Source organism: Cucurbita pepo, chromosome LG14 (genome assembly GCF_002806865.2).
Source record: "Cucurbita pepo subsp. pepo cultivar mu-cu-16 chromosome LG14, ASM280686v2, whole genome shotgun sequence".
In the NCBI taxonomy this organism is placed as follows: domain Eukaryota; kingdom Viridiplantae; phylum Streptophyta; class Magnoliopsida; order Cucurbitales; family Cucurbitaceae; genus Cucurbita; species Cucurbita pepo.
In genome coordinates, this window is record NC_036651.1 from 357,798 (window position 1) to 383,859 (window position 26,062).

Genomic DNA, 26,062 nt, shown 5'->3' on the forward strand with positions numbered 1-26,062 from the left:
TTTTAGGGTCCTATATATTATATTATAATATATTATATTATATTAATCCACAACCAAATAAGAAAATATTTTCCAATTGGAATGAAAGGGAAATGTTAACGACATTTCTTTGCTCAAGCAGCAGCAGCATAGGATGGTTGCAACAGACCGACATAAAGATTCATATATAGAACAGGCAGGTGAGCATAAAAATTTGGACAACCTAAATGGCACCATCGCTGCTCACCCCATGGCGTACTTCTGCGTCCAGCTCCTAGCAGTTGTCTCGTATTTGTTCCTGTCAGTCTTGTACATGTGAGCGATCTCAGGCACCAGTGGGTCATCCGGATTTGGGTCCGTCAACAGAGAACAGATTGAAAGTAACACCTACTTATAAGCACATTCAAGATTAATCAGTAGTCATGAAACAGATCATTTATTAGCATCACAAGCATTCAACAAAAAAACAGTGAAGTCGAGGGAGATCAACCCATCCAATAACCAGAGCTATATTGTTGATGGAGACAAGGTCAGAAGGATATTGTTCCATAACACCAGTAGAGCAAAAAGGTTAGCGCCATTCTTAGTTGAGTTATTTTTTCTATCTAAATTGGGAGAGGAGATGATGGTCCATGTTTGCACCATCGTTCAAAAGGCATATGGAATCATAGCATCGGTATAACTATGCTAAAGGAACTAGCAAGAGGAAAGTTCGTCAAGATAGGTCATGATCATAAGACTAGTTTAAAAATTGCAAAGACATCAAAACCTCTTTTTTCTTTGCTTTTTTAAGTGAATGGACAAACCTTGGAAATAGTTAGGGCAGGGCTCCACTGCTCTTTCAAAATGTCAAGGCAAATACTACCATTGCTGTTGATATTTGGGTGGAAAACCTTCGTTCTAAATGCCACCTGCAAATCCAATCGTGAGAGGAGGAAATAAGAAAGTTGCTTCCAAGAAAATCCATAACAAGACAAATGCAGAAGCATCACAATTTTTCTTAGGCAAGATATCTTGGTATATGAGTCACCATCTATTTGATAAGGTTGTCAGACCCATATGCCCACTTCATCTAATTATAAGCAATACCCCTTGCAGTAAAGTAAAGTTACAAACAGATGATGCGGCAAGACAGAGAAACTATCCTAAATAGTATTTCTGCCTTGGACCTCCCCCTATAACATACACGTATTTTTGTTTTAATGGAAAACCAAGATTTCATTGAGAAGAATGAAAGAATACAAAATGACATTTTAAGAAACAGCTCAAAAGCCACTCACCTAGCTATGCAAGAAGGATCTAATTCAAAATGACAAGACCTAGAGGGAAATTACAAAAATCTTTGGACACCAATACCCAATGGTAACCTAGCATCTGACTCAACCTCTCCCTTTAATATATTGGAAACGGTCTCAAGACAACATACTAACATTTTTTGGAAAACTTTTGTCAAAAAACTGAACAGACAAATACATGCATGATTGATCAACTATCAACTAAAGATGTAAACGCATGGTCGCAAACCAAAGTACATACTCGGTTACTAAAGCTCATTAAGCTGACAATAGTTGAGCTTGAAGATCAAATGAGAAAGATGAGAAGGCAAGATCAAGATCAACAACATACGTTAGACATGCTAGGACACACAAGTTCAACAGTAACTATTAATTTAAAAGAAAGTGTCATACCTTAGGAGGCTTAAAAGGATAATCCGGAGGAAAATGAATGGTGACAAGGAAAACACCCCCAGCATAAGGACTGTCTGGAGGACCCATTATGGTAGCTTGCCAATGAAACATATCTTCGGCAACTGGGCCTGAGGAAATTCTTACATGAGTCAGCACCTCAATAGAAACTTACTGTTCGAACTATTAAAACCATTTGGGATATACCAAAAACTCAAAGCACAAATAAATCTGAAGGAAGAATAAAATGTAGATCCTTAAACCCAGTCTTAAATCTCATGCATATGCACATACTCTAAATTCAGCAACAGGGGTGAAACAAATTAACAAAGGCTAACCTCGATATTCATGCCCAATCAATCAATTTACATGATAACTTCGTTTTTGGAAGCAAGATGTATTCAAGGTTACAAGGAGTTAAAAATTCGAAACTTCAGTTCCAGATGTGAGTATCCCAAGCTAAACCGCTCAAAATAGCTTCCATAAACGTTTACAACGCAATGAAGACATCATCTCTTCTCACCATGCATAATTACACCAAAAAAAACTAAGGTGGAAGGCTCAAAGTGAGACTTCCGGAAGAATTAATCTACGAATTTGAACAACTGAGATGCTCAGACACACAACCGAACCAAATTCTGATATATTTCACATGGGGGATTCATCGACTCAATTTCCTTTTCATAAACCATGGTGCGATGATCGGACGATCATTCTTCTATCAGATGGTAAAGCAACCCCTACAAATTTCAGACAACAAACTCCCCCTAAAAATTCCTAAAGACAATCATCAGCACATATTTTCAGGAAAAACCGATAACAAAAACGGTATACAATCAACAAGTACAGNGATCAGAAAACCAGATGAAGTCATGTAACAAAAGAGAACGATGAATATGATAAGACCAATCAACTCAATGGAATCAAAACAGCCTAAATCAAGGCAAAACAATAAAAATAAAAATAATTTTATACCAGCGCTACATGAGGTAGGAGGGTCCTTCTGCAAATCCTTGAGTTCCTTCAAGATCCTCTTCGACGCCATCCGAAAAAGCTAACAAAAATCTATAAGATCGAGAATCCAAATCCAAACATCAGATCAGGGCTGAAACTGGTTCACAAACATCAACAAAAGAGGCAAAGCAAAAGAGAAAATTTTCCTTTTTTTGAAATCTTACAAGAGAGAGGTCCTCGTGAAGGCGCTGTAGGTCTGGTGTGAGGGTTTGTGAAGATGACGAAGAGAGGATGAGGACGAGAAACGACAGAGATGGAAAACTAATGGTGATTTGGTGCGGAATGAATTTTATAGAACCGTTTCTGCTTGTGGGACCCCGCCCCAAAGCCGACGTTTTTTATGGCTTCTATTATTTTTATATTATTATTAATAATATATATGTGTGTTTTTTAGGGAATTAGGTGGGCCCCCCCTAGCGTTTCATTCACGCCACCATCCTTCCAATCTCCTCCCGCCGAAAGCTGCCGCCGAAGACAATTATTCCCTTTTTCCTGGTTTGCTTTTAATGGGCCTTCACTTCAAGCCCATTTTCAAGCTGGGCTCCCGCCTCAATACGAACCAGGCCCAACTCAAAGGAAAACATTATTGTACAGCTTTATTTTATAAAATATTTATGTAATAAATAAAAAAGTTGAAAATTCTTATCCAAATGTGTTTAAAATCTTTTCAGTCAATTAAGATTGATACAGACATGGGAGTGAAAAAGTAATTCACTTTTTTAGGAATAAAAAGGAAAATTAAGCTAACCCCAACTCAACTAGTTTCAATGAATACAAATCAGAAGGCCAAAAGAACAACCTATGTACTGAAACCACCAGCATAACACAACAAAGATGATGATGAGAAATTTCAATGTAAATGTGAGGAAGAGCCGATTTCCATTACATGAACTGGAGTCGAATACGCTGATTTTGACCCAGTCGATGGTCGGGTTCCGGTACTCAGTTGCCGAACTTGCTCGATTCTCGACGCGATATCCATCATTTTCGGCCTCTGCTCTGGCATTTTGGCAACACAAGACAACCCAATTTGCAGCATCTCTACCATTTCTTCTTCTATGTTTGGATACCTGAGAAGCTCCACGTCGAACACTTCTGCTGTCCATTCCTCCCTCACCACAGAGTTCACCCATCTCACCAAATTAACAACTTCATTACAACCTTCAACGTGTATGGGGGACTTTCCAGTCAGAAGCTCCAGCAGCACCACCCCAAAACTGTACACATCAGCTGCTTCCGATACTCTCCGACTGTCGGTCAATTCAGGCGCTCGGTAACCAGGAGTTCTCGTGGCTGGTACTGGAGTTGAGTTCATCAATGCAGCCAACCCGACGTCGGATACACAGCCGTATCCGTTAGAGTTGAGGAAAATGTTTGAGGCTCTGATGTTTCCATGGCAACTTTTTCCACCATTTTCCGTGTGAATATGAGCAAGACCTCGAGCTGCTCCAATCGCAATCTTCATCCGAGTATCCCAATCTAACGCACGTAAACCATCTCCTTCTTTACCTGCATCGCAATTACGCTTAAATCTAACGAACTAGGCTTCTTTATAAATTCTATAAAAATGTATCAAAAGGATGAAAATAAAAAGACTAAGTAGCAGTTGGAAGCAAGGTGATATGATATGGCACTTACTGTGTAACATTGCAGACACGCTCCCTTGTCCGTAGTAGTCATAGACCGTAAGCTTCTCATCCTTCGAATAATAGTATGCTCGTAAAGAAACGACGTTCTCATGCTTAATTTTTCCAATCAACTCCATCTGCTGTTCAAATTCTCGCTTTCCAACATTCACCTGATTCAGCCTCTTCACTACCACGGTCGTCGAGTCCTCCAAAGCTGCCTTGTAGCTCACGCCGAACGTTCCCTTCCCAAGAACCTCGGCCGATGCTCTCAACAGGTCTTCCAAATCAAATGCAAGATTAGAATCCTGAAAGAAATTAAGGTTGTTCTTTTGTTCTTGGCTCTCAAAACCCCTTTTCATCATAAATGTTTCCTTCTTCTTGGTCTCCATGGAGGAACTCAGTTCTTTTCCTTTTTTCAACCAACAAGCAGTCAACAGAACAACTAGCAAAAGAAACCCAATAACAGAACCACCAATTGCAATACCAAGTATTGCAGATTCACTTAGCCCTTTGTCTTTTCTTGTCGGTTGAGTACTGGGAGGCTGGAGAGGAATAGATGGGGGAATGGCAACATGTTCTGCAGTAACATTGTTACCGACGAACACCCAACTCGGAAATCGTTGAAGAGAATGAGGCACATTTCCAGTAAGATTATTATTAGACAGATCTAACCGTTGCAAACTCGGAATAGCAAGCTCCGGAATTTCACCTGTAAACGAGTTGTTTGCAAGATTCAGAACTGTCAAATGACTCAATTTTGAGATAGAGGAAGGAATACTCCCATTAAAGAGATTGTTGGATAGATCAATGACACTAAGGTTACTCCAAATTGAAAAATCTAAAGGCAAAGGACCAGAAAACTCGTTGTATTGCAGATACAAGGAACTCAAGTTTTGTAGCTTCGAAAAATCAGAAGGGAAAGGTCCTGTTATCCTATTCAACCTAAGGCTTAGAGTCTCCAGCGCAGATAGGCGGCTAAGAGTATTCACAGGGATAGGGCCGAGCAGACCATTGCCGGGTAATCGTAGGGCTACTACTCTGGACTCATCAGAGTTGCAAAACACTCCCGTCCAGGAATTGCACACAGAACTATTCTCATTCCAATTGAGAGAAGGCGAGTGGGGGATAGTATGGAAGAAATCCAGCAAAGCTTGCTTGTCTTCAACTGGCTCAGTGAGAACCCCCGGCCAGATGATTGCTAAAAACAATATAATCTCGAGGAAGATGAAGCTATTCTTCATCATTTTCTCAGACAAAAATTAGTATTCCAAGATAAATTGGTTAGCAATGAGAGAAACTAAGCTTGTAAATCTGGTTCATACCTGCAAAATTTCCACAGATAGAAGATGCAGAATGAGAAGATGAAATAGTTCTACTAGTTGACTTTCAGAATCACCAAGCAAAAGAACCCCAAAGCACAGACGAACAAACGAACAAGCAAACAAACAAACAAGTTCATCCAGTAGGGTTTCATTTCCAATACCTAAATTACATTATTCCATCAATACGCATAGAACTAAAACAAGCAAGCGTCGCCTCACATACCTTTCAAAAACCGCACGAGATCAATCGCAACAGAGCTCCGATTACAAAATTCTCAACGACCCAGTTCTCAGGGAAAGAGGAAAGGGACGGAGGATAATTGAATTGCAAGTTAAGGAAAGCCACGAATCCCAGAAGGGAAATTTTCAGAAAGAACAAAAAGAAGGCTTAGAATGAGAGAGAGGCGTTAGAAAAGCTCCGTACGTACTGGGTCGTTGGCAATGATAGCGATGGAAGTTGGGAGGGAATCGTTTCCTTAGAGAAGCGGTCTAGGCTCACATGCCATTGTGCAGAGAAAACTTATGTTGGACAATCATTTGAGAGAAGGTCTAAAAGAAGAAGAAGAAGAAGAACAGAGAAGAGAAGTATAATTTAATTGCTAGGAGCCCATTTCTTTATGGCAAGCTGACAGGAGCTTCCATGTGAGGTGGTTGCCGCCATTGATGGATAGTTCTCTTCCCCATCAAGAATAAATATTAAAACCAAAGAGTAATCTGCGCATTCCTTTTTTTTTTCTTCTCCTTCCAACGATACTTAGAATCATATTCGAATTAGATATAATATGCTTCCTAATCGATAATTAACCATAATTTTTGCATTTTTAAGAATTATTACCATTTAAATTGGTACATATATTTAAAATTCGATATCAGTCAAACATTTTTCATGAGGCCTAAATAAGTAATTATGAATATAATTTAGCGACGAAAGACCATTATAATTAATTTTAAAATCCATTTCGAGCCTATATCTTTTTTAAATATAATAAATGAATTAGGTAAATTTAAGTCTCTTTAAAATAAAAAATAAGTATTAATTATTATTATTTTTTAATTAAATATTTCCAACCCCTATAATTGACCATTGTTTTAAATACATCAACTTGTTTCCGACATCATAAACCGACCATTTTATATATAGAAATATTTAATATGTAATTAATTTTACAAAGATAACTAAATTTTTTTTATTGTGGTAAAAAAATGTAATTGTTTTAGGCAAGCAGGACATGGCTGACCAAATCCATTGATTTTTTATGAATAATTTTATAAGCTTTTTTAAAACAGTAACATAAATTATTCTCATTTACATGTCACTACTAAGTTTAATAATAAGAATATTATTNATATATATATATATATATATATATATATATATATGAAGGGGACATGGAAAACAGCTCATCATAAAACAGGTCATTTACAAAGATTTCATAAAATAGTTGTATATAACTTGAAAAGCATGCATTCATGTGCATATTATTGCTGTCTTCAATTATGAGATGGAGAATCTCAATCATCTTTGCTGGAACATTTATTATTATTGTTATTCAAAATATTGAATCAATTTTTACTTATAACTCTCAATTTTATTAATTTTATTAAATTTGTGAGTAAATATTAATTTTCAAAGTGGCATTATTGAATAAATTAAGCAATGAATTTAGTAAACCTAGATGTTCCATGTGATTTTGTAAATAATTATACCACAATATTGGCATTCTCATAAATTTGGTCAAACTCACACAACACAAATAAATTAAGATTTTATTTTAAAGTAAAATTTAATCAATGAATTATTAACTAAAAAAATTACAATCCTAGGGGTTGTTTGTTATTTCATAATTATTTTTCTGAAATTAATCCAAAATCACTTAAATATAATTATTTTCTTCCAGAATATTAACATAGTAGGAAAAATTAGTATAGCATTATTCTTTAGTGGAGAAAAAAAAAAAGAGTAGAAAAGATTTTAGAAAAATTGTTCATATTAATTTGCAACCCAAGCACGGTGGATACCAGAACGACGTCGCATCCATCGTTTTTTTTTTTCTTTTTTGGGGCTAAAATAGACATTTTTCTGAAATTTGCAGTTATAGGGCCCTATTTCAAAAAATTAGATATGTGGCATCCGAGAGAGAGGACGACCCACGTCGTTCAGCCCAGTTAGGTAGAAGTAGAACCCATATCATATTCGGCCCACATCAAAAAACATAATTTTCTATTATTAAATATTGTACACCAAGAATCTTTCATATATATATATATATAGCTTAAATTAATAAAAATAGTATTTTATTTAAAAAATATATTCCAATAATATCATTAAATTAAAAAAAAAAATTAAATAGTCTTAAACTTTCAGAAAAAGAAAAAAAAAAGAAAAAAAAAATATTGTTATTATTAGTTTTGATACTTACTTCATGGTTTAAAAAATGCTCTAACTTTTAAAAGTATTTCAAAAAATACAAGTCATTAATAATTTTAAAAAATTATATATATATATATATATATATATATATATATATATATTCACACTTTTTTTTAATTTCAAAAACATTTTTAAACTTTTATTTTTTTTTAAATATCTTTAATATTAGTACGATGTTTAAAAAAATACTTATGTATTTTTCAAAATAACATTAAATTGTTTGTAAATAACTTATGAGGTGTTTATAAACGATTTTTGTCCACATATTGACGATAATATTTTCTGAATTTTTTTATAGAGGTAAAAAATATCAACACAACACTAAAATTTTGTGGTTATTTTTTTTTAAAGTATTTTATAAAAAATTAAGTTAAATGGGTATTTTTTAAAACAAAGGTTGAAAGGTAAATGGCATGTTTGAAAAAAAAAAATTAATAGTTTGGGTAAGAATATTTTTATATATATTTTTAATTTAAGGGTATTATTGAAAAAGATTAGAGATTTTTTTTTCCTATACAAAACACGACGAAGTATATTGATATTGTTATTAATATAGTCCCTCTATATATTTTAGTTATCATGATTGTTTTCATTTTATTCTATATATTTTTTCATGTCGTTAAAGATGGATTGAGAACAATGTCGAATTTTCTTTTAAAACGAATATAAAAACTATTTTATAAAACATATCGAACAATTTCTTTTGTCATAACAAATCTTCTTATTAAAACTTATTCATATATGTAAAACCGTGGTTCATAAGTTTGTGAAAAAGTTAGCTGTATAGCTCTAATTTAGGAAAAGTTTGCTCTCAAATTGTAGTAGTAGTAAATTAATTAAACCATAAATTCAATTACCCTTTGAATCAAACGTAAATTAATATAAACATAATTTAATTAGAAAAAAGGTGTATCAATTTATACTCTAAATTAAATATAGACTCATAGATCTATGTTTGGTTATATATTTAATTAATGATTGCTTACCAATATCAAAAAAAAAAAAAAAAAAAACTAAATAATTAATACGATGTTTAAATAAAAAAAAAGTTTAAATTAAAGTTTGGAATTTAGTGGGTAATCAAAATTAAAAAATATATTATATATATTAAAATGCAATTCTTCATTTGTCATTTGTATAAGATCCTAAGTTCAACTTTTATATGTACATTATATGAAACACGTGCAGCTTTTAGATGTCCTTAGTACATTTTAATCAATTATTGTATTTTATGAGTTGTATGTCAATTAAATTACGTCAAGAATTGTGGGTGTCAACATCCATCCACAAAAATAATAGAAAATCTATGTAAAGGCCGCTTTCAAAACAACTCAATTTTGATTTCCCCACCATGCTACAACGTTTATTTATTTATTTATTTATTTTCAATTTAAGTTTTATTTATTTATTAATTATTAATAGCAAAAAATTGAAAAGGAACTCATATTTTTTTGTCACGCCAATTTAGTATTAATTATTTTAAAACATATCACATCAATTTAGTATTAATTATTTTAAAATAAAAGCTACAATCATTTCAAACTAAATATGAAGTGAGCTATAAGAGTTTGACGTTTATTAAATTATTAGCATGTACCTCATAACTATTGCTTTCAATCCTAAAGTTTTAATAAAATGTTTTATATGCTATCATTTCATCATTCAATCCATATTTCATTTTCTTATAGACGACATTTTTTAGAAGTCAATTTTTTTTAACGTTTTTATGAAAATGTCACGAATGCCTTATTTTATAAGTTTCTAATTTTAATATTAAAAAACACTATTCCTTTTTGATTTATTTTGAAATTATAGTGAAATATATAAAAATTTCAAAATAAATACCTAAATTAAAATTCTCTGTGTACAACCTATGCAACATAATAATAATTCTTATATATAATAACAATAATAAATTATTGTGTATACACGTAATTAAAGTATATTGGTTAATACATTTTTTTCAGAAAGAATCTGTATGGAGTTGAATAATGTAATTTGGATATTATTTTAAAATGTGGTGTGATCCAAAACTGTCAATGATTTTTGGACATTTTATCCCTCTCAAATATTCCCAAATGTTTTTAGGCACTCATTTACCTACTCTTGTTTTATTTGTCATATTATTTTATAGGCCATCACATGCTACTTAAATCTTAACTATTTAAATTCGCTTTTTATTTTTTAAAATTAATATGATTCAAATTGGAATGTTTGGGTCGTTCATGCATGAGTAGCAAACTCATCGACATATTATATATTATATTAGTTAGTATTTATAAGTTTAATTTTCTAAAATAATATATATATATATATATTTATTTATTTATTTATTTATTGCCATATATAGTTTAGACTTAGATGGTATAAATTGACATAACTAAAACATACCAAAACTGTTTTGAAACAACCTTAGAAATGAAGTAAAAACTCAACTATTTCCTTTTACGTTCCTTTACCTATTTTTACCTAACAAAAAAAAAAATAACACTAAAAAATAAGAAAATTAAGAAATTGTGAAGAATAAATACAAATAAAAAAAAATTAAATCATAACTAGTAATACTCTCTCCATTTATTTTCGGTAAGTAATTCAATTATTAATTAAACTTAAAAATAAAAATAAATAATTTTAAAACATAAATAAAAATATATATAAATGAGTGAGAATAGAGTATGTGGAAGATAAAGAAACAAAAATGGGTATTCATAATTAAACCTCTGTCGACAAAAGAAACAGGCTCTTTGACGAAAAGACAGCGTAGCAGAAGATGATAAAAAGGTCGCGACAAAAGGTTTGGACGTCCGCTATTATCAGTTGGACGTGAGCCATGACGCCTTCACAACTCAATATTTAACGTAACGTCGTCTCTTCCCTTCCTTCAACCATTTATGGACCTTTCCTCCTCCATTCACTCTCCTACGTGCCTTCTGTTTTCGTTTGGTTCTTAACGAGCCCTCGAATTGCATACTCCTTACGCCATTTTCTTGTTTTCATCCAAAAACAACGACCTTTTCCCACCTTAACGAAAGAGAAATAAGAAATTAAACCCCACAAAGAACTCTGCACTTCCTTTCAAAGCTTTTTACATGATTTCCCCCTTTTGGGTCTACAAAAAAGGTGGAATTTTGAACTTTTGTTTGAGAATTTGAGTCGTTTTGTTCGTCACAGAGTCTGTGATCCTCTTCTTCTTCCAAAACCCACGTGAATTTCTGTTTCTGATTTCAAAAAGTTTATCTATCTCTAGAGGGTTCTCTTCTTTTAGATAAGGGTTGAATGGAAGCGTGATGCGAAGAGCCTAAATTTTGATATCTAATTGAGGGGAATGGAGGACATATGGGGTGCGTTCTGTGGAGGGTATGATTGTTCTAGTGGTACGGACAGACCTTGTGGTTTTGACTATGGATTTCTTTCTCATTCCTCTTCATGTATTACTCAAGCCTTGATCATTTCTTTTGATTTTCTACTCTTGATCTTGCTTCTATCCAATATTGTGGGGAAGTCAATGAAAAGAGTTCACATGTCGAATCGAATTCGTGGCGGCTCGGGTTTGCGGAGTTTGTCTGCTATCTTCAATGGCTGTGTTGGATTGGTGTATCTTAGTTTAGGCATTTGGAGTTTGGTGGAGAAGTTGAGGAAAGATCACAGTGCTTTGCCTTTGCAGCTGTGGTTATCAGCTTCCTTCCATGGCTTCACATGGTTGTTGGTGAGCTCTATTATTAGCTGCTGGAGTAAACAGCTTCCAAGACCCTTCTTGCGCCTATTGTCCATTGTGGCATTCATGTTTGCTGGGATTATTTGTATCCTTTCACTTTTTGATGCTGTATCGAGCAAAATGGTATCAGCAAAGATGGTGTTAGATGTTCTATCTGTTCTAGGATCGGTTCTATTATTGTTTTGCTGTTTTGGTTCTTTTAGTCTCCAAGATAGTGAGGAGAGCATCAATGGGAATGGTCTTTACACCCCATTAAATGGTGAGGCCAATGAAAGCGGTAAGCTTGATCCTGTTACTCCATTAGCCAAAGCTGGATTGTTGGGTAAAATTTCGTTTTGGTGGATGAATCCTTTAATGAAAAGAGGGAAGAAGAAGACTCTCAACTGTGAAGATATACCGATGATGCGCGAGGCGGATCGAGCTGAAAGTTGTTACTTACAGTTCGTAAACCAAATGAATGAGCACAAAAGAAGAGAGCAAAGTTCCCAACCATCAGTCCTCAAAGTCATCCTTTCATGCCATCGGAGGGACATATTCTTGTCTGGATTCTTCGCTTTGTTGAAGATACTCTTTATCTCTGCTGGTCCTCTGCTTCTTAATGCCTTCATTTTGGTGGCTCAGGGACATCAAAGCTTCAAATATGAAGGTCTTGTGCTTGCCATTTCACTTTTCTTCTCAAAAAGCATAGAATCCATATCACAAAGGCAATGGTACTTCAGAGCCAGGCTTGTTGGTCTTAAAGTCAGGTCTTTGCTCTCAGCTGCCATTTACAAGAAGCAATTGCGATTGTCCAATGAAGCTAAGTTGATGCACTCGAGTGGCGAAATCATGAACTACGTCACGGTCGACGCCTATAGGATCGGAGAATTCTCATTTTGGTTCCATCAAACTTGGACCACGAGTGTTCAGCTCTGCATTGCACTTCTGATCCTCTACAAAGCAGTGGGAATTGCAGCCATTGCCTCCTTCATCGTGATAGTTCTATGCGTAGTTGGCAATACTCCAATTGCCAAGCTACAACATAAGTTTCAGAGTAAACTAATGGCAGCACAAGACGAGAGATTGAAGACGTTCACTGAGGCTCTTGTAAACATGAAAGTCTTGAAGTTATATGCTTGGGAAACCCATTTCAAGAATGTAATTGAGAAGCTAAGAAAGGAAGAGCACAGGTGGTTGTCAGCCGTGCAGTATCGAAAGGGATATAATGGCATTCTCTTTTGGTCATCTCCTGTTATTGTCTCTATTGCAACCTTTGGAGCTTGTAGCTTTTTGAACATACCGCTACATGCCAATAATGTCTTCACCTTTGTGTCTGCATTGCGTCTTGTTCAAGAACCTGTGAGATCCATGGGGGATGTCATTGCGGCGATCATTCAAGCACGGGTCTCATTTACACGGATTGTTAACTTCCTGGAGGCACCTGAGCTGCAAAGTTCAAGTGTTTGTAGAAAGCAAACGAAGATGAATGATGACTGCTCCATTCGGATCAGCTCAGCATCTTTCTCATGGGAAGAGAGTTCAATGAAGCCTACTCTTCATAACATTAATCTAGAGGTCAGGCCAGGTTCAAAGCTTGCAATTTGTGGAGAAGTTGGCTCAGGGAAATCAACTCTTCTAGCAGCCATTCTTGGTGAAATTCCAAATGTTGAGGGAAATGTAAGTTCTATCACCATATTTCATAGCTGAATTCATGATGATATGATTTAAATGGCCCTCTAAATTCATTTCACAGATTGAAGTTCATGGAAGGATTGCTTATGTGTCTCAATCAGCATGGATCCAAACAGGGTCCATTCGAGATAACATTTTATTCGGCTCTGAAATGGAGAATTGGAGATATCAAGAAACACTCGAGAAGTGTTCATTGGTGAAGGATCTTGAGTTACTCCCTTATGGTGATCTCACTGAGATTGGGGAAAGAGGAGTAAATCTCAGCGGTGGACAAAAGCAGAGGATTCAACTCGCACGAGCACTGTATCAAAATGCCGATATATATCTTTTGGATGATCCGTTTAGTGCTGTTGATGCTCATACTGCCACAAGTTTGTTCAATGTAATTCACAATTTCTCAATCTTTTTAATTGCTCAAACAGAATAAAAAGCTAATTGGGTCCATGTCAGGGATATGTTGTGGAAGCTCTCTCGGGAAAGACAGTTCTTCTTGTGACTCATCAAGTTGATTTCCTGCCTGCTTTTGATTCTGTCCTGGTAGGTTCATAGCAACTTTTCCAAACATGTTCTTTACAAAATTTAGTTGCTTTGCTCCTCGTACTCTGTTTTGAACCAAGATTCAGCTGTTTGAATGCTCATTTCTAACATCCAAATTTGTGATTGCCACCGGCAGCTGATGTCCGACGGGGAAATTCTAGAAGCGGGCCCTTACGATCAGTTGTTGGCACATAGCAAAGAATTTCAGGACCTTGTCAATGCACACAAAGAGACTGCTGGTACTGAAAGGCTTGCAGATTTCTCTGCTATCAAGAGCTTAAGAACATCTTGTAAAGAGATTAAGACATCTTATACAGAGAAGCTGTCTGTAGCAGCATCTGATGATGCTAATCAGTTAATCAAGCAGGAGGAACGCGAAGTGGGGGACTCTGGATTCAAGCCTTATATTCAGTATCTGAATCAGAACAAAGGGTTCTTATTCTTTTCCTTGGATGTTCTCTCCCATTTAGCATTTGTGGCATGTGGGATAACGCAAAACTCTTGGATGGCTTCCAACATTGACAGTCCCAATGTCAGCAACACACGCTTGATCGTAGTTTACTTGTTGATTGGAGTTTCTTCAATATCATTCTTGGTTGCTAGATCAGTTTTAACAGCTCTTTTGGGATTGCAATCATCAAAATCATTGTTTTCTCAGCTACTTACATCTCTTTTTCGCTCGCCGATGTCGTTCTATGACTCCACACCTCTTGGAAGGATACTCAGTCGGGTAAACATCTCGAGCTGCAACACAGCCCTTTTGAGAATGGAATGAAACCAAGTTTCTTATGTTTGTTTATCCTTTTATAGGTCTCAATGGATCTTAGCATTGTTGATCTTGATGTCCCATTTAGCTTAATATTTGCTGTGGGTGCGACCGCCAATGCTTATGCTGCTCTTGGAGTTTTAGCCGTCATCACCTGGCAAGTTCTGTTCATCTCCATACCAACAATCGTTTTGGCAATTTGCTTGCAGGTAATGAATATTTTACTAGTGGAGTACTGACTGATATGAGCTGAGATATGAACTGACAAGGAAAAGTCATGTTTTTTTGCACAGAGATACTATTTCGCTTCTGCTAAAGAACTCATGCGTCTTAATGGAACAACGAAGTCAATAGTAGCTAACCATTTGTCGGAATCCATAGCTGGAGCAGTGACAATTAGAGCTTTTGCAGAGGAAGAGCGATTCTTCAAGAAAAATCTTGAATTTGTTGATGGAAATGCCAGTCCATTTTTTCACAATTTTTCAGCCAACGAGTGGCTGATACAGCGGTTAGAGATGCTCAGCGCAGTGGTTCTTGCCTCCGCTGCCTTTTGCATAGTGTTGCTACCAACTGGAAGCTTCAGCCCTGGTGCGGATTTAATATTTTCATCATTTTCAGATATCAAATCTACAATTTTTAGATGTCAATTTTACTAAGTTCTATGTTTTTTTTTGAAGGTTTCATTGGAATGGCACTCTCTTATGGCCTTTCTTTGAACGTATCACTGGTCTTCTCCATCCAGAATCAATGTAATCTAGCCAATCACATCATTTCTGTAGAGAGATTAAACCAATACATGCATTTATCAAGTGAGGCTCCTGAAATCATCGAAGAGAACCGTCCTCCGACCAACTGGCCTTCTGTCGGAAAAGTGGAGATAATCGACTTGAAGGTACTGTATATGTTAGTTAAAAGCAGAAACCTTTGAGGAGGATCAGCAAAGTAACCATTATGGTATTGTTTTACAGATTCGGTACAGACCCAATTCGCCCCTTGTTCTTCATGGCATTAGCTGCACGTTTGAAGGAGGACATAAGATTGGGATTGTTGGTCGAACTGGGAGTGGGAAATCTACTCTTTTAAGTGCCATATTCCGCTTGGTTGAGCCAGCGGGAGGAAAGATTTTAGTGGATGGTATCGACATCTGCTCGATTGGACTGCATGACCTGCGTTCACGCTTTGGAATTATACCTCAAGATCCAACCCTTTTTAAAGGGACTGTTAGATACAATTTGGATCCCTTAGTTCAGCATTCTGATGATGAAATATGGGAGGTGGGTGATAGTTTGTTCTTGACGAGTTCATTCTGCATAATATATGCTTCGCCATAGTTCTGAAGTTTCTACGTCTTGATCATGCAGGTTCTTGGAAAGTGTCAACTTAGAGAGGCTGTGGAAGAGAAAGAAGCGGGATTGGATTCCTTGGGTAATGTTTTTCTAGTTTCTCCTAGTAGAATTCTGGTTGTCAATGGCTAACATTTTGTGAATACCAGTTGTGGAAGATGGCTCAAACTGGAGCATGGGACAGCGCCAACTTTTCTGTTTGGGTCGTGCGTTGTTGAGGAGAAGTCGAATATTAGTGCTTGACGAAGCAACTGCATCGATCGACAACGCCACGGATATGATTCTGCAGAAAACTATTCGATCCGAGTTCGCAGACTGTACTGTGATTACAGTTGCTCATAGAATCCCAACTGTTATGGATTGCACAATGGTGCTTGCTATCAGTGATGGTAAGTTTTGCGAGGATTTTAATATTCTTAACCAAAGAATTCAGTAAAAAACAAGTTTAAAAATGAATCAATCCTGGTTTTGTTATGCACAATTTTCAGGGAGAATAGCAGAATATGACGAACCGAGCACATTGATCAAGAGAGAAGGGTCTCTATTTGGACAGCTTGTGAAAGAATACTGGTCTCACTCACCATCTGCAGAATGAACTTTGAACCTATTTGTTCTTTTGCTTTCTGACGAGAAATTCAATAATGGGGAATGGATCTTGAAGCTATTTGTTCTGATGCAATCTGCTTCATTCAGAAATGGCCATTTCCCCATCAGAGAAGCTTTATTAATCTGTAATAACCACATTTTGGTAGGGAAAGATATGTTCTGATCCAACCCATTTCCTAAGCAATTAGTTTCGTTAGGGATTCAAGAGTTTGTAAAGTATCTTCCCAAATTCCATTCTCAAACTGCATTAATGTTCAACAGTACCAGTAAATTTTGTGGGGAGAAGAATATGTGTTCTATCAATTTTATTCCCCTGTTCATCAAAGCAGTACAGCATTGAAAGGTAGAGTGTAGTGAACAAAAAGTGGATTTCATTGCTACCAATTGTGGAATGGGAAGAAAATAGATCAAGAAATTATGTTATATATATATTGACAGAAAGGAATGAATGATTGCAATACATGGAGTAATGATACACTGTGTTCATGGTCCTCCGAGTACAGCATTCTCAATATCTTCTCTGCTTAGTGCATAGCTAAATCTCCTCTCCACGTCTTTCTCAAGATTTCCTGGTCCACTCTTTAGATACCTGCAAAACCAACATGTGCATTGTGTAACTATCAAATTCAAAGCCAGTAACAGAACTTTTCACCACAAGACCAATAACCGAACTGCCATTTTCGGTTGGTTCGTGTTTACCTTTTCGTGTGTGCACATGTGAGTGATGAGTTGAGGGCAATGTCTTCGGCCCCAATTGTGTATTCACTAGAAGAGGTAACATGGGAATTGACTTGAGGATAATTCGTTTAGGGAGGTTTGTTTGGCTAGCAGTAGTGTATTAGTAAGTAGTCTCTTTGTTATCACTATGCTTTGTATTTTGGATGGAACAACGGTTCGATTTCTGGAACTCTCGAGATTGCTAGAAGGTCATCATCATTTCCTTATATTGTAATAGTTGTGTTTGACAATCGAATCGTAAGAAAGAAAGTATTCTTCCAGAACAATTGATAACGAATTATCAGACTCAAAAGCCAGAATTGAAACACACCAGCTAGCCTCTCTCTACTCTCACAGCCAAAAAGTTGGGGAAGTTTCATTCATGATTTAAACATTTTGGTGCACTGCAAGACGTTTACGAGCAACCAAGAGAATTTAAAACCCGATCAAGTTTCAAAACAACGGTAACAGCCAGGCTATAACAATTCTCCCTGGTCATCTGTTGGGAAAGTTACTGGCATGTGGAAAAGAGACTGAGCTAGGCTGTGCAACTAAATCTATATTACAAGGATAAATTGAACTGGATGTAACAGAGGAGCCTAAACTAAGGTCCTCCATTTGCAGGAATGACTAATGTTCTTTTGCATCTGCAAAATGTTCACACTTCAAAACGGAACAGATCCCGTTTCCATTTGAAGTTGTAAGCAACCTTTGAAGTTTACAAACCCACTTTCTGGACAATTATATTGCATTCGAGGTCGATTGATCCACATGAATCTCGAGAGTGGATGGTTGACCGCTCAATACCTCAAAATTTTACACGCTCAATATCCTACTTAAACATTTACAAACCCACCTCTCTATTATAACCAGTCCAGAGGCCAAATAATAGAGAATTGCCCATTCTCCCAGCTCAATCTTGACCATAGTTTCGATAATGACAACTGCAAGGCATCAGTTTCTAATCTCTGTGGAGATTTAATACATAAAACAAGCATATCACTTAAGCAACCTAAACGAAGCAGTTGTCATATCGATGCTTGAATGAACACAACCCCAGAATCAAAATGCCATCGATATCTTACACAAGTGAAACAACCTAAAGTAAAATCATGGGAAAAGGACTCCAACAAAATTCTCAAACTAACGTTTGTTTCCTGATAAGAAAGTAACATGTAGGGCAACTCCAACAATTCAATTCACGAAATAACCCTAATCAGAAAACGCAATTAAACGATAAAGAACCAAAATCCAGATTGAAAAACACAAAACCATGTCATAAAATCACAAAAAGGAGACCTATTGCGAACCTTATATAGAGGTCGGTGACATCCAGGGAGAGCTGAGCGTGCCATTCAGGCTTCTCGATTAGCCACACGGCTCGGTCCTCGTTACTCTGGTAAAATCCCAAGTTCTTTAACCAAGCCTCGATGCAAGGCAAACTGTGAGAGTACAAGGGCTTCTTCTTTTCCGGAAGCTTGTTCAGCCACTCGTCCTCTGGAGCAGAGAGCTCCTCTGCCTCGGATGACTTGGAAGAGACAATGCTCAAGCTTTTCCTGAAGGATTGAGAGATGGGGTTGCGTAATTGTGGGAGTTTAGTGGAAATGGGACGCCAAATCGATGAAATTTCGGGATGATTTGAAACGGGAGATGGGAAAACATTGGTACAGAGAGACTGAAAAGCAAAAGTGATGGACATTATCCTATCAATCTATATCTATACGTATACTTATCAGAATCGCTAATTTATTTGCAAACTCCAGATAGAAATGGAAGCACAGAGAGAGGGTCCTCCCACTTTCAAGGTAGGACTCGGAGGACTAAGAACGAAACCCCGAAAAGAAAGCGAGAGGGTAAACCCCGTTATCGGTTATCTGGGAGTATTTTATTTTATTATTATTTTTAAGCTCTACAATTAGAAAATCTGCATCAAATTTATTAGCCGATAAAACACATTATTTTCTAATAAAGTTAGAAAAAATTTACCCTTCACATGAACAATGCCATAACTAATTTTAAAAGATTAAAAAAAAATCTGTTTAAAAAATATTTATAAACTTTAAAAAAATAACATTAATGAGTAGATAACCAATGACGGGTAGATAGACGATTTTTGTCCATATATTGATGGTAAGAATTTTTTTTATAAAGATAAAAAGTGTTAATGCTACTTTTAAAATTTTATAGATATTTTTTGAACATAGTAACGGTGAAATGTAAGCGGGTTGATATTCAAATGATCCAAATAATAATGTTTTAAGAGTCAATTGAACTGTGTTTATGTAAGTCTTTTTTTAACATTATAATACAAAGATATAGAATTATATAAATATAAAGTATGATATAGGTATGTTAAAAAATGATATTAATTGACCAAAGTGTCGAGCCCTAATTGGCTTGTGCCAACCCAAAGTCAAATCGTTTGCGTGGGTCGCAAGTATATATTAGGATAACACAAAAAATGGGAAGCTTGTAAAGGGTTTAAAATTTGAATTTTTCAAGACCGATTGTATTGTAAAATTGATACTAGAATTTCTTGTCATTTAAATCTTACTTTCGATCCTTAAAGATATATGCACCCAAGTACATTCATGTGTACAAGTTATAAACTCACAAATCGGCAAAGAACTAAATTCATTAAATGTAGATACAAAGTTCACGAAGCATCTTAGAATCGACCTAAGAAGTAACTGCACTATTACCTAACAATGCAAAAGAAAACTCTCTAAGATAATCACGAATGACCTAAGAAGTAACTGCACTATTACCTAACAATGCAAAAGAAAACTCTCTAAGATAATCACGAATGATCTCGACGGGATAAGTCTCTTTTTATAACTCTAGCTAACTCAACCTACATTGTTCCAAACATATATGGTATATAAATAAAGAGACTCATCCTCGTTGAAGATACACACTTATTTCTATCAATCTCTACATTATTCTATGACATGCATGTTTTGAACTTGGAAGCACACCGAGCAGAGAGACGAGACCTAATCAATAACCCTGCTTGGCCAGATCCAAGCATCTGCCCTTGGTTTTGAATTATTCTTGGTTTTAAAATAATTCAAATTAAACATTATCTTCATGGCCTGCCCCTTGTATTAATCCTAAATTTACTAGGTCAACTGTTTAAGATTCAACCCAAATTTTTTATGCTTCTGTTCTTATCTACAAGCCTAAATAGTTATAAAACTAATGAAACTTCTGTCCTTGTCGAAGGCTTTAAATTTAAGCAACATTACAATAATGATATCAACAACATAGTCTCAACACATCTCTATATTTTTCTATATCAGTTTCATGGTTGAAATTTTCAAACACAAGCTTTCTACACTCTATAAATAGCACCAAACCTCAAACCAAGAAAGCAAAAGCAATCTCAGCAAAAATGGCTACAAGTTTGCAAACCCTTGTTCCAATTCTGTCTCTCCTTCTCTTGGCTCATGTTTCGACCTCCTATGGAGGCAGCATTGCCATCTACTGGGGCCAAAGTGCTTCTGAAGGAACTCTGAGAGAAGCATGTGCCACCGGAAGATACAAGTACGTTATGCTTGCTTTTCTCAACAAGTTTGGCAGCGGTCGCACCCCGTCGATCAACCTTGCTGGGCATTGCAACCCTGCGAATGGCGGGTGCACGGTGGCCAGTCGTAACATTAAGTTCTGCCAAAGCAAAGGGATCAAAGTTCTTCTCTCCATTGGTGGTGGCATTGGAAGCTACTCCCTGGCTTCTCCTGCTGATGCCAAAAGCTTTGCGACATATCTCTACAACCACTACCTCGGTGGCCGATCATCCGCTCGCCCGTTGGGCGACGCAGTGTTGGATGGAATAGACTTCGACATTGAGCTCGGCTCGACAGCAAACTGGAATCTCCTTGCAAGGAACCTAAAGGGCTTCAGTAAGCCAAGCAAACGAGTTTACTTATCAGCTGCTCCTCAATGTCCATTCCCAGATAGGTTTCTTGGCAAAGCCCTGAACACAGGCCTTTTCGACTACGTTTGGGTTCAATTCTACAACAATGCTCCATGCCAGTACGCACCTGGTAACATCAACAAGCTCATATCGTCATGGAACCGCTGGACGTCGTCGGTCCCGGGCAAGGGGAAGATCTTTCTTGGCCTGCCAGCAGCTAGAAAAGCTGCAGGAAGTGGATATATTCCTCCTTCTGTGTTGACTTCGCAAATACTTCCAAGGATAAAGAGGTCGCCAAGGTACGGAGGAGTAATGTTGTGGTCTCGCTATTGGGACAAACAAACAGGATATAGTGCTGCCATTATAAAAAAGGTCTAATATATAATTATACTATAAAGTCTAATAAATAAAATATGTACGGGTCGTCTTCACATCTCCTCTTCTGAGAGATGTTTTATGTTCCAAGCGTCTCTTTATGTGTAATGTAATCTTCTAATGAAAAATAAAAATTAAAATAAATTATGCCGTTTGTATAAGGTCACTTTCCATGAGACATACTTTATGATTCAAGTCTCATCCAAGAAAAATAAAATAAAAATGTCATATAAACCAAAATTAGTTCTTAGAAGAGTAGTTTTGAAACATTTTCAAAATATATTTGAAACAAATGGTCAAATTCAAAATGAGAGTTTATAAGCATTATTTTTTAAAAGAAGAAAAGTTAATATTTTTCGGAATGACTATTGAGGATTGTTGGTGGGGAATCCCACAATGATCATGATTGACTAATTAAGAGAATAAAGAGAATGATTATGAGTTTATAAGGAATACATCTCCATTAGTAGTATAAGAGACTTTTTGGAGAAACCAAAAGCAAAATCATGAGAGCTTATACTTAAAGTAAACGATATCTTACCACAATCGTAATTCATAGTTTCTAACCTGAACAGGAAGCATTTTCTTTTTAAGATAAGAACTCCAAAAGATGAACTAGATTCTGTAGCAGCACAAACAAATCAAGCAAGTATGATAAGCCTAATCCCTGAATTGAATGGACAGAAATCAGAAAATACTGAAGCTAGGCTGTAATTCAACTACATCAACTACACACTACTGATGATAAGAGGGATTAGGAGCTGCGTGAGCCAAAATTTTTATCAGAGCTAAACTAGGCTACATAACCCAGCAAACAAAAATAAACTTGATTTATTTCTAGAAAATAACCTTGGCAGAACAGTTTAAGTGGCATTTCTCACGTCTCTTGGCTCTCTACTCTCTACACTTTACGGACTTGAATATTGTGAGTAGATGGGAACCGCCATATGGGTTGTTTGCCACTCTGAACGAGTGCTACCTCTTCTCCTTCCTTCACCATTCCTTGCCTCTGTACACGACAAGCTCAACGAGTCAACGACATTCCCATACATGGAAACTAGAGATTATATTAAGAAGCCATTAAAAAGAATACTGAAGAAACAATAAATCAAATTGGCAGATAAGATACCTGCAGCATAGATAAGGCATCGCTAAAGGTCTGCTCAGCATCATCGGAGAATTGCATGTATAAGGGGCACACTCCCTGGTATAAAGCCAATCTTTGTTGTATCCTTTTACTGCATGCCACAACAGGGTATTTAAGGAAACTATCATACCTGAAATTCTAGTGCCCAACTAAAATGTATATTTCAAATTCATGAATAACTTAATTGATCACATAAAGAAAAAGCATTTTCATCCATGATACTGGCCCTTTTTATAGATCCCAAGGGGTAGCTTAACAACTTAGTGGATCCATATTGAAATTGCAAACATTTTCATCAATAATGAACTTGAATGTTTGTGTGTGTGTGACCTGACATTTTCTTGATCGACCCACAAGAGCGCCTGATGCTCACACTTAGAATACGGTAATAGGAATGATCAAAATCATATAGCATTGACAAAGAATTGTGAAGGAAAGAAAAAGAAGGCTAAAGACTAATGATGCAGTTTGATAAGCACAAGTTTAGATTCTGGTAGATTATATAAACAAAAATTACAGGGGAAAATGTAAGAATCTATCTAGGTCCATAGTCTATATGATTGGCACTTAAGTACAGAAGCAACTCACTCATTTGTAAAGGCAAATGTTGTCCCAGATGGCCGATAATGGCTGAGGAGGATAGCCATGAAACCAGTTCTAGTGAAGACAACTATTGAGGTTCCAAGGGTGTTGGACATCATCGTTGCATGATAAGCAAACATCTCGCTCATATGATTCTACATGGATGAAAAGTTATCAAGTCAGTGTCATAATGAAAAAAAAGAATGATGATAGAAGAGAGGTGGGAGAAAGCAATAAATCATGTTCTTATCGAAGAAATAGTGTCCATATCGAAGTAACATAAATTTAGTAGTTTTTAAATAACCTTGAATGTTTGACCAAGATTCAATGGCATTCGACCACCTTCTATGGTTGCTTCAGTCCGTAAGGCAACTGTATGCATTACTTTCACAGCTTTTAACGGGAATCTGGAAATTGTCATAATCGGGTGATCAAATGAACGAACAGAATTTATTTACGTTATTCATCAAATAGACACCAAAACAAAAGAAGTCGGTTGGACTAAGTTATAGTTACTCTAGATTCATTTGTTCTCCTTATTTTGGGAATTTTATACAGTATGCTCAATATCTGCACATCATGCATTCTAGCTGGTCAAATCAATTAATCGAAATGAACTTTTGTCTTGCAGTATCACATCATTATGTACTACTCACCATAGAACACTTAGTCTTGAAAACCATTGCAAGATCTAAAGACACAACATAATTGGTACCAAAAAATCCCAAAGATTTCTAGGATAAGCAAGAATTTCATTCAGCCAGACAGCATAAGTTTAACTAATAGCATATTCAGGAACTAAAGATTTCAAAACAATATATTGTGCCCCAAATGTCTGAGCCAATCACAGGTTAACTGGTAGCATACTAAAGAGCTAAAGAGATAACTCACTTTCCATGAGCAGTTTCTCCAGACAGCATGATTGCATCAGCACCCTCTCTAACTGCAATAGCAATGTCAGATACTTCTGCTCTGGTTGGTGTCGGATGAACAATCATACTCTCAAGCATGTTAGTAGCCACAATGACAGCCTTCCCCATGCCTCGACACAGGTTGATTATCTCCTCCTTCATGCCGACCAAGTATGTTTAGAAAGTATGAGATACGAAATAACAACATCCTGAGTGGGGGAAAATAAAACAGAAAATAACACCACTGCTTCTTTTTTATTGGAAATTTTAGCTACCTGCAGAAGTGGAACCTCTTCAATAGGGAGTTCGGCACCAAGATCACCTCTTGCAACCATTGCCTACAATCATAAAAAAGAGGATTTTGCCCTTAAATTAGCAACCAAGACCCAGACTATCAACAAAATTGAAAACATTTGATCGGAACTCAAAAAACGAGGCTATGAAGAAAAACAAATAATTACCCCATCAGAAGCTGTAATAATTGAATGCAAATTTGGTATGGAGTCTGCGCTTTCTATTTTTACAATCACATGAATATCAGCATCACAGCCTGCAGAGTCAGGAAGGTTAGCAAGTCTAAAGCAGATTAACAAGAATGCAGCATCCAAATTGACTTTCTAAGCACAACATAGAGATCTGAAGCTATTTACTCTTAAGATATTTCTTCAACTCATGAACTACTTGTGCATCCTTGACGAAAGAGACAGCGTAAAAATCAACTTTGTTGTCAACTCCAAATTTAATATCATCCCAATCCTTCTCTGCAAGAAACAGTAGAAGTAAAACATATTTGTTGAGTCAAATGCGAAAAAAGGAAAATAAGGAAAGGAGAAACTTTATTAAAAGGAGAAATCTGTAGGATATGCTAATTTGAAGTCCAACCAGTAATGGAAGGCAGTGTTGCACTTTTCCCTCGAACATTTAAATGTCGCCTGGACTTGAGCTCTCCTCCATCAACAACTTCACACTTGACAGAATCCTCTGTTTTAGACTTCACCATCAATGACATCATTCCACCTATAATAGAATTAAAGAGTCAATATTGGCACAATGCATGAGATGATAACAAAAAGGTTCTTCATTTTCTTTAGAAAATTTCAACTATTATAGTCTTATGATGTAAGATGAAAATGAACATTAATCATTATTTTAAAATAGAAAAGCAAGTTTACAACACATGAGACCAAAAAAGAAAAAGGAAGAAAACAGTCCATAAGAATAGAAGGGTATCGGCTCACTGTCATTAAAAAGCATTAACATGTCACCGTGAGGAAACGGAAGCAACATAAATGTATCAAGAAATTAGTAGAATACAATATTCCTGTGCTTCAAAGCAAGACTTATCACCCCATGGAATGTAATCCAGTATTCTATCTAAATAAAGCTTCAAACTCGGGGTAGAAATATATATACAGAAAGTAGAAAAAAAAATGCAATTAAAAAAAATCAGCATACCATCAACAAGAATCATGTCCCCAACTTCTACATCATTAACAAAGTCATCATAGTTCACACTGACAGAATCTGCAGTGCTAACACCTCTCCGTATGGTGAAAGTGAATTCCTGACCACTTTCTAACAATATTGGTTGTGGTAGGTCACCACTCCTAACCTCAGGACCCTGACAAAATGAAATAGACAATTAATATATATTAATAAAAATGACCGAAACTGAGATTGAGAAAAAAATCAGAACTTTAAAAGAGAAAAAAAAAAA

At 36.0% G+C, this 26,062-nt stretch overlaps 6 protein-coding genes across 6 annotated transcripts in view; 2 read left to right on the forward strand and 4 right to left on the reverse strand.

Annotated features, from left to right (window-relative positions):
• LOC111810029 (ubiquitin-conjugating enzyme E2 10) lies at nucleotides 1–2,939 on the reverse strand. Its single transcript, XM_023696564.1, has 5 exons — nucleotides 2,843–2,939; nucleotides 2,640–2,729; nucleotides 1,668–1,795; nucleotides 786–890; nucleotides 1–366 (listed from the first exon to the last, which is right to left on the reverse strand). Exons 2-5 carry the CDS (start codon nucleotides 2,707–2,709, stop codon nucleotides 223–225), a joined length of 447 nt encoding a protein of 148 aa, XP_023552332.1. The 5' UTR covers nucleotides 2,710–2,729; nucleotides 2,843–2,939; the 3' UTR covers nucleotides 1–222.
• Nucleotides 2,940–3,310: 371 nt separating this feature from the next.
• LOC111810025 (probable inactive receptor kinase At4g23740) lies at nucleotides 3,311–6,351 on the reverse strand. The gene is made up of 3 exons (XM_023696559.1): nucleotides 5,852–6,351; nucleotides 4,317–5,628; nucleotides 3,311–4,187 (listed from the first exon to the last, which is right to left on the reverse strand). The coding sequence occupies exons 2-3, from the start codon at nucleotides 5,548–5,550 to the stop codon at nucleotides 3,529–3,531; spliced, it is 1,893 nt and encodes a 630-aa protein (XP_023552327.1). The 5' UTR covers nucleotides 5,551–5,628; nucleotides 5,852–6,351; the 3' UTR covers nucleotides 3,311–3,528.
• Nucleotides 6,352–10,940: 4,589 nt separating this feature from the next.
• LOC111810024 (ABC transporter C family member 10-like) lies at nucleotides 10,941–17,167 on the forward strand. Its single transcript, XM_023696558.1, has 11 exons — nucleotides 10,941–13,430; nucleotides 13,507–13,827; nucleotides 13,896–13,982; nucleotides 14,119–14,712; nucleotides 14,793–14,957; nucleotides 15,042–15,336; nucleotides 15,426–15,640; nucleotides 15,717–16,022; nucleotides 16,110–16,173; nucleotides 16,241–16,480; nucleotides 16,580–17,167. Exons 1-11 carry the CDS (start codon nucleotides 11,385–11,387, stop codon nucleotides 16,684–16,686), a joined length of 4,440 nt encoding a protein of 1,479 aa, XP_023552326.1. The 5' UTR covers nucleotides 10,941–11,384; the 3' UTR covers nucleotides 16,687–17,167.
• On the reverse strand, nucleotides 16,974–19,277 carry LOC111810028. The gene is made up of 2 exons (XM_023696563.1): nucleotides 18,725–19,277; nucleotides 16,974–17,286 (listed from the first exon to the last, which is right to left on the reverse strand). Exons 1-2 carry the CDS (start codon nucleotides 19,111–19,113, stop codon nucleotides 17,181–17,183), a joined length of 495 nt encoding a protein of 164 aa, XP_023552331.1. The 5' UTR covers nucleotides 19,114–19,277; the 3' UTR covers nucleotides 16,974–17,180.
• Nucleotides 19,278–20,782: 1,505 nt separating this feature from the next.
• On the forward strand, nucleotides 20,783–21,825 carry LOC111810027 (hevamine-A-like). Its single transcript, XM_023696562.1, has one exon. It carries the CDS (start codon nucleotides 20,809–20,811, stop codon nucleotides 21,706–21,708), a length of 900 nt encoding a protein of 299 aa, XP_023552330.1. The 5' UTR covers nucleotides 20,783–20,808; the 3' UTR covers nucleotides 21,709–21,825.
• A 448-nt stretch (nucleotides 21,826–22,273) lies between these two features.
• LOC111810026 (plastidial pyruvate kinase 2-like) overlaps nucleotides 22,274–26,062 on the reverse strand; it is a 5,280-nt gene continuing 1,491 nt past the window's right edge. Inside the window, exons 3-12 of the mRNA XM_023696561.1 lie at nucleotides 25,801–25,966; nucleotides 25,228–25,362; nucleotides 24,996–25,106; nucleotides 24,807–24,895; nucleotides 24,621–24,683; nucleotides 24,326–24,501; nucleotides 23,739–23,841; nucleotides 23,441–23,589; nucleotides 22,835–22,943; nucleotides 22,274–22,714 (exon numbers count right to left, since the gene is read on the reverse strand). Of these exons, the coding sequence (XP_023552329.1) occupies nucleotides 22,607–22,714; nucleotides 22,835–22,943; nucleotides 23,441–23,589; nucleotides 23,739–23,841; nucleotides 24,326–24,501; nucleotides 24,621–24,683; nucleotides 24,807–24,895; nucleotides 24,996–25,106; nucleotides 25,228–25,362; nucleotides 25,801–25,966 (1,209 nt within the window). The 3' untranslated portion in view covers nucleotides 22,274–22,606. The remainder of the gene's footprint in view (nucleotides 22,715–22,834; nucleotides 22,944–23,440; nucleotides 23,590–23,738; nucleotides 23,842–24,325; nucleotides 24,502–24,620; nucleotides 24,684–24,806; nucleotides 24,896–24,995; nucleotides 25,107–25,227; nucleotides 25,363–25,800; nucleotides 25,967–26,062) is intronic.

Excerpts from the sequence above, each read along its gene's own strand:
- LOC111810029 (XM_023696564.1), bottom strand. The coding sequence starts at position 2,709 with ATGGCGTCGAAGAGGATCTTGAAGGAACTCAAGGATTTGCAGAAGGAC. Across the intron at positions 1,796-2,639 it reads TCCTACCTCATGTAGCGCTG|GCCCAGTTGCCGAAGATATG; the intron begins GTATAAAATTAT and ends GAATTTCCTCAG. Across the intron at positions 367-785 it reads CTGCCCTAACTATTTCCAAG|GTGTTACTTTCAATCTGTTC; the intron begins GTTTGTCCATTC and ends GCTTATAAGTAG.
- LOC111810025 (XM_023696559.1), bottom strand. The coding sequence starts at position 5,550 with ATGATGAAGAATAGCTTCATCTTCCTCGAGATTATATTGTTTTTAGCA. Across the intron at positions 4,188-4,316 it reads CGTGTCTGCAATGTTACACA|GTAAAGAAGGAGATGGTTTA; the intron begins GTAAGTGCCATA and ends ATTGCGATGCAG.
- LOC111810024 (XM_023696558.1), top strand. The coding sequence starts at position 11,385 with ATGGAGGACATATGGGGTGCGTTCTGTGGAGGGTATGATTGTTCTAGT. Across the intron at positions 13,983-14,118 it reads CTGCTTTTGATTCTGTCCTG|CTGATGTCCGACGGGGAAAT; the intron begins GTAGGTTCATAG and ends TGCCACCGGCAG. Across the intron at positions 15,641-15,716 it reads TGGAGATAATCGACTTGAAG|ATTCGGTACAGACCCAATTC; the intron begins GTACTGTATATG and ends ATTGTTTTACAG.
- LOC111810028 (XM_023696563.1), bottom strand. The coding sequence starts at position 19,113 with ATGTCCATCACTTTTGCTTTTCAGTCTCTCTGTACCAATGTTTTCCCA. Across the intron at positions 17,287-18,724 it reads GTCACCGACCTCTATATAAG|GTATCTAAAGAGTGGACCAG; the intron begins GTTCGCAATAGG and ends TTGGTTTTGCAG.
- LOC111810027 (XM_023696562.1), top strand. The coding sequence starts at position 20,809 with ATGGCTACAAGTTTGCAAACCCTTGTTCCAATTCTGTCTCTCCTTCTC.